The sequence below is a fragment of the Dromiciops gliroides genome, chromosome 5 (genome assembly GCF_019393635.1).
Source record: "Dromiciops gliroides isolate mDroGli1 chromosome 5, mDroGli1.pri, whole genome shotgun sequence".
In the NCBI taxonomy this organism is placed as follows: domain Eukaryota; kingdom Metazoa; phylum Chordata; class Mammalia; order Microbiotheria; family Microbiotheriidae; genus Dromiciops; species Dromiciops gliroides.
In genome coordinates this window covers 29,954,941-29,964,242 of record NC_057865.1, presented here as the reverse complement: position 1 = coordinate 29,964,242, position 9,302 = coordinate 29,954,941, and the positions used below count along the sequence as shown (strand labels likewise).

Below are 9,302 nucleotides of genomic sequence, written 5' to 3'. Positions count from 1 at the left end.
CTAGCGTTGAGAGGAGGAAGGGGCTGGGAAAAGAGAGAGGGAAGAGAGGAGTGAGGAAGGGGCTGAGAAGATGGAGCCCTGGAAGGGACCTTAGAAATCAAGCCCATGATATTATGAATGAGGAAAATGAGTCCTGGGGAGTTTACATGACTTGGCGGTGGGGGGGGGGGTCATCCAGGTAATAACAATTGGCAGAGATGGTCTTTGAACTGAGAGGTCCCGCTGGAAGGGGGATAAGGGAGGGAGCAGGAGGAGTGAGAGGGATAGGGAAGAAAGTTGGGAGGAAGGGGAGAGGGGGAAGGGAGTATGGAGAAGAAAGGAGCAGGGGGAGGAGGGAATGGAGAAGAGTGATGGGGAGAGGAAGAGGGGATTAGGAGACTTTGGTAGGAGGAGGGAGAGCAGAAAGGGAGAGAGGGAAGGGGGAGGAGAAAGTAGGAAAGTAGGGAGGGGGTGAGGAAAACGGGAGGAGGGGAGAAGAGAAAGGATGATGGGGAGTAGGAAAGATGGAGAGGAGGAGGAAGGAGGGAGGTGGATGGGGAAGAGGAGGATGGAGAAGGAAGGAAAAAGGAGGATGGGGAGGAGGATGCAGGAGGGAGGCGGATGGAGGCAGGAGGAGGGGAGGAGCAGGGCGGGCGGGGGTGTGCGCGCGCGGGTCACGTGCCGCGCTGCCGGCCCGCCCTCCCCCTCCTCTCCCTCTCCTCCCCTCCCCTCGGTGCCCGCTCCCTCCCCTCCCCGCGCTCGGCCCCCTCGGCTCCCTGCGCTCGGCTCCTCGGCCGCCGGCGCTCGCTCTGCTCTCGCCTCTCCCTGCGCGCTGCGCAGCTTTGCAGGAAGCCTCCGCCTCCGCCGCCCCCTCCTCGCCCGCCGCCGCCGCCGCCTTTGTTGCCCGGTGCCCGGCGCGGGCGGGCGGTCCCCGGAGCTCCCTCCCTGCCCGCCGGTCTCGATCTCGGGGCGCCCGCCCGGCCCATGAAGGGCGCCCGCAGTCGCCGGCGCCGCCGCCTCCTCCTGCTCGGGCCCGGGGGGACGCAGGACTGAAGCGCCCGGGGCGGGCCGCGAGGGCACCATGGAGGTGAACGCGGGTAAGAGCCGGGGTCGGGGGCGCGGGGCTTCCCCCCCCTTTCCTCCTCCCCCCTCCTTTCCCCTCCCCCAGCAGCCCGGCCCGGCTCGGCCCCCCCTCACATGGACCGGCCGCGCGAGCCACGTGCGCGCTGTGTTTACGTTCGGCGGCGCGCGGCCGCGGGTTGGCCCGGGGAGCCCGTGACGCGGCATTACATAATGGGGGCCCTGGCGGCGGCGGCGGGCGGGGACACGTGAGGCCGCCGGGCTCCCTGACCCACATTCCCCGGGTCTGCAGGGACACGTGGGGGCGGGGCCGCCGCCCGGGAGGGGGGGGCGGGCGGTCCGGCGGCCCCGCCCCTTTGGAATGCTCCGGGGATGACGCGGTTCCCCGCCCTCCCCTCCCAGCGGGACCGCGGGCCCACTGCGGAGGCCGCGCGAGGGGCGGGGCGGCACGCGGGCCGGGCCCGGGGGCGAGGGCGGGAGGGGGAGACCGCAGTGCGCCGGCCGCCGCCCCCCGCCGCGAGGAGCCCGCCTCGGGCACCGCCCTCCCGGGCCGCACTGGCCCGGAGAGGACGCGAGATTCCCCGGCGGGCGCCTCAGTTTCCCCGTCTGTAAAACGAGCTCCCCACCAAATGCTCAGACCCCGGAGAGTCTGCCCCCCCCCAACCCCCCTCGCTCTAGTCCGGTTCTGAACCTTCTCGCTCCTGGCCCCGTAGACCCCCCCCCCCATGCGGACCGGGCCTGTGGCCGGACTCCTAACGGGGATGACTCGGGGGATGATCCCGCAGCTCCGGCTCCGCGCCGGCCCCGACACTGATAGAAGGGACCGGGTTTGATTGGACCCGGGGCCCAGAGCCAGTGATTCCCGAGGGCGAGGAGCGGCCTTGTCTTAGTGGGCCGGCGGACGCGGCCCCAGGCCCCACCCCGAGGGGCGGCGGCCTTGACGCCGGGTCACGGGGGGAGATGCGGAGCAGCCCGGGGGGCCCGGGGAGCCCCGTGCCTGGGGCTGCGCCGGAACTCGGGGCGGCCTCCGAAAATGCGGGGCCACACTGTGCCCGTCTTCTTGCGCACCTTTGCATGGCCAGCCATGCAAAGCGAGACTGCTCGCTTCCCCAGCACCCCAGTCATTCACTTAATAAGCAGGTTGAAGGGCTTTCCTTGTTCCGGGCACTGGGCTTAAGCCCCGGGGCTGGGAAAGGTGCCCTCAGGGAGTTCCCCATTTAACGGAGGAGACGAGCAAAACGTACAAGCCAACTACTGACGGGACAGATGGGGGGTTGGGGAATGTTTCCTGTAAAACGCGGATCTAAGTTGGGACTGAGAGGGAGCCAGGGAGGTCAGAAGGTAGAGGAGGGAGAGTGCTCCAGACATGGGGAGCATCCGGAGAGAAGGCCCCCAGCTGAGAGCTGCACGGACTCTCGTTGATGGGACAGCCAAGAGTCCGGTGTCACTGCGTTGAAGAGTGGCCAGGAGAAAGGCGGGAAGGGGCTGGGTTGTGAAGGACCTTGAATGCCAAACAAACATTTTGTATGTGGTCCTGGAGGTGATAGGGAGCCACCCGAGTTTATTGAGGGTGGTGTTTGTGACATAGTCTTGTGTTTTAGGAAAAACACTTTGGTGACAGGAGTGCGGGGAGCTTTGAAGCGGGCAGATCCTCCCAGCAGCTATTTCAGTAGTCCTAGTGTGGCGGGGATGGCAGTGTCAGAAGAGGGAATTGGGGGGGGGGGGCATGTATGACATTGCAGAGGTGAAATTGACAGACCTTGGCAACAGATTGGATGTGAGGTCTGAGAGAGAGCGAGGAGTCCCGGATGACACCTAGGTTGTGAGCCTGAGGGGCTGGGAGGATGGTGGTGCCCTCTGCCGCAATAGCTGTGTGTGTGTGTGTGGGGGGGGTGGTTAGGAAGAAGGGAAATGAATTCAGTTTGGGACATATTGAGTTTGAGATGTCTGAAAGGCGACTGGAGATGGGAGATTGAAGGTCAGCAGAGAGACTGAGGCAGGAGAGGTAGTTTGGAATCATCATCATAGATGAACTGATGAGATCTCCTAGTACTTTAGTAGTGAGGGAGAAGAGAAGAAGGCTCAAGCCAATCCCCCGGGGTCTGAGTGAGAATTCAACAAAGTAGGCTGAGTGCATTTAGGGCTCATCTTGGACCAGCAGCTCAGTGGTATGAGTTGACGAGCACCAACAGAAGTGAATTGGTTACAGTCCTGTTTTCATTTCATTTTCTTATGTAAAGTATGATACTTTAAAAAAAAAATTCCATTTCCCATTGTTTCTTGTCAACAGCCTATCTAAGTGAATCAAGTCCCTTGAGTTACATAGCATGTCTCGTTTTTAGTCTTCTTTGAAGATGATTTTGATATTTGTACTCACACAATTGTCTGGTGTACACACAGTTGATTTGGGAATGATGCCTGTGTGTGTGTGTGTGTGTGTGCGCGCGCGCGCGCGCGCGTGCTAGTCATCTCTTGTCTGGATGAGTCTAATTTCATTTTAAAAAATATTTAATGCTGATTCCTTCTAGTGCCTCTGAGTTCTCTTCTTGAAGAAAGGGATAGATAACCACCCTAGATCAGTGATTCATTGGTGCAGGGCACTCCTTGGTGAGGAAATTCCCTCTCCCAATGCAGTTCAGTGCCTTCTTTGTAACTGAAGAGTTGGAGAGAACTGTCCAGAGCACTGAGGGGTTGTGATTTGTTCAGGGTCCACCAGCTCATTTGTCAGGTGGGATCTGAAGCCAGGACTCTCCCTCCATTAGCCCAGGCAGCCTTCTTGAAGAAGATATTTATGATCCATGGGTGGGAGGTTTCTGTAAAGCTTACAAGCCTTTGATCTCACAGGTTTGCTTCCTAACTTTTTTGGTGGCCTTCCATTGATGGTACAGAATATTGAAATATATGTTAATGTAATTTGGAGGGCATAATCTAGTCATCTGTAACATTTGTCTGTTGCCTCATCTCAGTGCAGTAGGTGTTGGCTTGGGGGTGTGGGGGAGATGAGAGAGAGAGAGAGAGAGAGAGAGAGAGAGAGAGAGAGAAGGGGTCCAAACAAATGGAAGAATGCCTGTTGTCCAGACTGATGGACATCGGGATGAACTGTTTGTAGAGTTGAATCTTGGAGATCCAGTGGAGGGAGAATGAAATCACTCCAGGATGAATAGGTGGAGGAAAACATGCCTTTAGGAAATTATGTGGTGCTTTTCTTTTTTCTTTTCTTTCTTTTTTTTTTTGTGGGGCAATGAGGGTTAAGTGACTTGCCTAGGGTCACACAACTAGTAAGTGTCAAGTGACTGAGGCTGGATTTGAACTCAGGTCATCCTGAATCTAGGGCCAGTGCTTTATCCACTGTGCCACCTAGCTGCCCCAGTAGTTTTCTTTTTTTCTTTTTAGAACATGCTTTAGTGATTTTCCCCCTTGTTTGTTTTATTGTTATCACTTCCTATTGATAGCCCTCTCCCCACCTGCAAATTGGATAAGTAAGTACAGTCTACCAGAACAAAACATGTTGGCCACATCTGAAAATGCACCTCTGGTGACGGTATGTTTCTCCATCAACTCTCTGGAATCATTCTGGGTCACTGTTCAGTGCTCTGTAGTCTTGTCTTCTGCCTTCTTGTGATTACTGTGTAAACTATTGTCCTGGTTCTGCTTCTTTCACTCTCATCTGTTTGTGGGTCTTCCCAAGTTTCTCTGAATTCTTCATATTTTTTGTTTCATTTGTAGATCACATCCCCAACACAGATAACATTCATATGTCATGGTTTAGTCATTCTCCATTTGAATGAAAGATGTCTCTTTTCTCTGTAATCCTTTGCTGTTAGAAAAAGAGCTGCTGTAGATACTCTTACATATATGGGGACTTCTCCTCTATCCTTGCCCTCTTTGGGGTGTATATCTAATGGTATCACTGGATCAAAGGACATGTACAGAGGGTTTTTTTTTAGCATAATTTCAAATTGTTTCTCAGACTGGACCAATCCACATTCCCACCCACAGAACTTTAGGGTATCTGTGTTTCCAAAACCTTTAGGATATTTACTGTTTTGATTTTTTTTTTTTTTGGTCAGCTTTGTCAAGTCTGATCATTGTGAGGTGAAACCTCATAGTTTTCATTTGTAATTCTCTTGGTCATTTTTAAAAATTTTGTTTGTTTGTGGTTTGTTTTTGGTTTGTGGGGCAATGGAGGTTAAGTGACTTGCCCAGGGTCACACAGCTAGTAAGTGTCAAGTGTCTGAGGTCAGATTTGAACTCAGGTCCTCCTGAATCCAAGGCTGGTGCTTTATTCACTGCACCACCTAGCTTCTCTTTCTCTTGGTCATTTTGAAGGTTTCTTTTATATGGTTGTTGATAGCTTGCATTTCTTCTTTTGAAGACAGCTTTTTCATATCCTCTAACTCCAGATGTTTTTGCGGAATGGCTCTTGTTCTTTTGTATCTGTATCAGTTCCCTGTATATTTTGGATATCAAACCATGATCAGATATTTGCTCAAATATTGCCCCCCATTAACTGGTTTCTAATTACAGTTATATTGATTTTGTTTAATCTTTTCAATTTTATTGAAATATTGTATAATTGAAATTTTTCACTTTATCATCTCTGATCAAGTCCACTTGTTTACTTAAGAATTTTTCTTCTATCCAAAACTGATTAAGGTATCTCCTTCCATTCTCCCTTTTTTTTTTTTTGGTATGCTGTGACTTTTTAATATTTGAATTATGTATCCATTTTAGTATAAGGTGTTGAACTATTATTTCTGCCAAAATACCTTTTGTTTTCCTCCATCAGTTTTTGTCAAACAGAGTCCTTACTTTGTTAGTTGAGGTTCCTGGGACTACTGAACACCTGACTGCCCTTTTCTATTATTGCAATGTCATTTATGTCATCTGTTCCATTGATCAACTTTTATGATTACTCGTTATATGGTTTAACTTGAGATCTGATCATGAAAATTGTGTATTAATAATTCCAAGCTTCTTCCTGAAGCAAAGATTCATCTTTTTTAATTTGAATTTTCTTTTTGTGGTACTGTTTGGATGTGGGTGATGGAATACTGTGGAATTAAAGTGATATGTTATTGACAGAGCAGTGGAAAGGCTCATGGTGGGCACAAGCAGACTGTGACACCATCCCTGAGATACCTAACAGGGGACACAGCATTAAAGATAGTATTAGAGAAGCGTATTACTCAGAGAGGACATGGCCCAGTCACAGAATGCAAGCACAGGATGGCCCATGTCTGCATTTAGAATCTCTACAGTCAGAAGACTGAGAGGAGCAGATCCCAGGATGTTGGGTGTATTCACCTTGGGGGATCTATGGAAGACACAAATGGAATGAAAGGGCTTAAGTGGGTTAGTTATCATGTGCGCCATCTGAGGCAGTGTCTACATTAGGGAGGTCACAGATCCAACCACACTTTGAAAAATGCATATCTTTTTTTTTTTTTAATCTTCGAGTACGATTGTTAAGGAAATAAGTTGTACCATAGGAGAAAGCATAATTTGTTGTTGTTTTGTGTGTGTGTGTGTGTGTGTGTGTGTGTGTGTTTGGTGAGGCAGTTGGGGTTAAGTGACTTGCCCAGGGTCACACAGCTAGTTAAGTGTCTGAGGTCAAATTTGAACTCAGGTCCTCATGACTCCAGGGCCAGTGCTCTGTCCACTGCGCCACCTAGCTGCCTCAAGAAAGCATAATTTGAAAGAGAATTTTTGTTGTAGATGATTTTTGCAACTATGGTGCGGCATATGACTGAAGCATTAAATAAAGAAATGCTACAGAAAGAAACAGTGAGATAGGCTTAAGGATGAGGAAATCTCTCGTTACAGGTGATCAGTCAATGGAGCTCAAGCAGAGCAGGATTTTGAGGAAGAGATGGAGTGAGGAGTAGAAGGCAGCGAATTGGGTTCAGTCCTCCAGGACACTGAGTTCCTTATATTAATGAAATCGTAGAAACGTAGCAAGTGCAAGGCTACAGTGACCTACTATGCTAAAAAGTATATGTTCTACTCAGGTTTTGTGTTCTTTTGTCAAACATGTTCCATGGGAGCAGTCCTACGCTCCATCTTTGAGAAATGGAGGATTAAATCAATTCTGTTTATAATTACCAACTTCATTACTGTTCAGCCTTGGTGCCAGGAATTCTAGCAGTCTTTTACATATAAACAGAAAATAGACAAAAATCTGTGGAAAAATTCAAATTGGCCAATAAAAATATAGTGTGCGTGTACTCCAGAATTTTGGGCTTTCTCCTGAATTAGCAGCACTAATTAAAAAACATGCTCCCTAACTTTTAGTCATTTGTATTATAAAGAAAAAAAAAGATACTAAATGTGGTTGAAATTTTACTTTTATGATTTTGTTTTCCTTGTTTTTTTAAAAGTAAATAATAGTAAATTTTTAGTAAATAATAAATAACCAATGATAATCATATGAATGAAGAGAAAGAGCGTGCACGTGAACAAGAATACCTTTGGCCCTGTGTCAGTGGGAAAACTCTAGATTTAGAGTTACAATAAGCACCTGGCCAGCGAAACTGAGATGAAGGACACGTCTTTTTTCTTTAGAGTTTAAAATAACAGGGAGATTAGACACAAACACACCAACAATGGTAGGTTAAGGCAGCATGTGAAAAGTTCTAGTTGTTGAACAAATGACTTTGAGAAATGGGAGGAGGAAAAGGTGGCAGATCCAAGGAGACTTCCTGGAGCAGGCACCAGCTGAGCTAGGCTTTGAAGGAAGCTCACAGGAAGACAGGGGGGCAGTAGGTATGGGGGATGGGAGTAGGGGGGGTGGTGATCGGCTGGAATATGGAACCTGGAAAGGATAGTAATAGGAGGTAAGGTGAAATGGCAGGTTCCTTCGTTCACAGATTTGGAGTCAGAAAGACCTGGGCTCGAATCCCACCTCAGACACTAGCTGAATGACCCTGGGCAAATCACTTAACCTTGATTTGCTTCAGTTTCCTCATTGGTTACATGAAGATAATATTGCACATGATGGCCTTTCAGGTCCCTCCCAGCTCTAACCAAACCTGTGATCTTAGATCCTCTGAGGTTGGAGTCACATCATGGAGGCCGCTGGGCATGTGGCTTGTTTGGCAGGCTCTGGGGAGCCCGATCTGGGCTAGGATCTGAAGACTGACTTTGTTCCCTCTCACCTGGCCTGACGCTGTGTCGTCGGGAGTGCCAGGAAAAGGGAGGGATGGGCTTGAAGAGGAAACTGACTGGATGTACCTGTGGGTTTGAGGGAAGGCTGGGCCACGCTTGATGGATTGACACAAAGTGAGAAATGGGGAGCAAGGGAAGGTGCTTTTTGGTTTTGGAGGAGAATGATGAGCCCAGTTTTAATGGGCTGAACTTGAGAAAGGAGGACAGCAGGCAGTTGAAATTGGAGATTCTTCAGTCTGGGGAATTGGGTGTCATCTGCTTAGAGGTGAGAAGTGAAGCTATTGGTGTGTGTAAAGTTGCCAAGAGATCTCTCCCTGGTGTGCCCTCATGGGATGCCATACTTAGCGGGGACAGAGAATTAGTGTAGAATGCAGAGGAGTAAACAGGTAGACATCCAGTAACCAGGTTTCTTCCCTCTCCAATGCATCTTCCGTACAAATGCCAAAATAACCTTACAACACAAATCTGAACCATAGCCCTTCCCTATTCAAAAGCCTTTCTTGCCTTTAGAATAAAACAAATTGTCCTGAACTCAGTTTGTGAAGCCCCCTGAAATTCAGCTGTCCCCCACCTTTCTAGTTTTCTTTTTTTTTTTTGGCAGGGCAATGAGGGTTAAGTGACTTGCCCAGGGTCACACAGCTTGTAAGTGTCAAGTGTCTGAGGGCTGATTTGAACTCAGGTCCTCCTGAATCCAGGACCAGTGCTTTATCCACTGAGCCACCTAGCTGTCCCCTCTAGTTTTCTTATATTATTTTCCTTCACTCACTCCTTCATAAAGGGGTTTCCCCTATCTTGGATTCAGTTATGCTTCTGCTTGGCTTTTTCAAATTCCAAGTGTTAATGCTCTCTCCTTCTTGAAATTACTCGATATGATCTTATCTTTGTATGTGTCGTGTCCCCAGGGGAGATGCTGTTCTGAGTAGATGCTTAATAACCATTTCTTGAATTGGACAGGGTAGGTTGGCAGCTGGCTTAGTCTGTTTAAGAGGACAAAGGTCATTGTATCTGGTTAATTAGGAGGTCACTGCTGACCAGAAGGAGAGCTTGTCTTAAATAGATCAAATATAGATTTTTTT

The 9,302-nt window shown here is 49.4% G+C and overlaps 1 protein-coding gene across 3 annotated transcripts in view; it reads left to right on the top strand.

Moving 5' to 3' along the window:
- The first annotated feature begins 857 nt into the window (after positions 1-857).
- The window catches only part of NR1D2 (nuclear receptor subfamily 1 group D member 2), a 46,839-nt gene continuing 38,394 nt past the window's right edge, over positions 858-9,302 (top strand). Inside the window, exon 1 of one of the 3 annotated variants that reach the window (XM_043965623.1) lies at positions 858-1,076. In XM_043965623.1, coding sequence (XP_043821558.1) covers positions 1,061-1,076 — 16 coding nt within the window. In that variant the 5' untranslated portion in view covers positions 858-1,060. The remainder of the gene's footprint in view (positions 1,077-9,302) is intronic. The other 2 variants (XM_043965622.1, XM_043965621.1) reach the window with 2 other exon arrangements.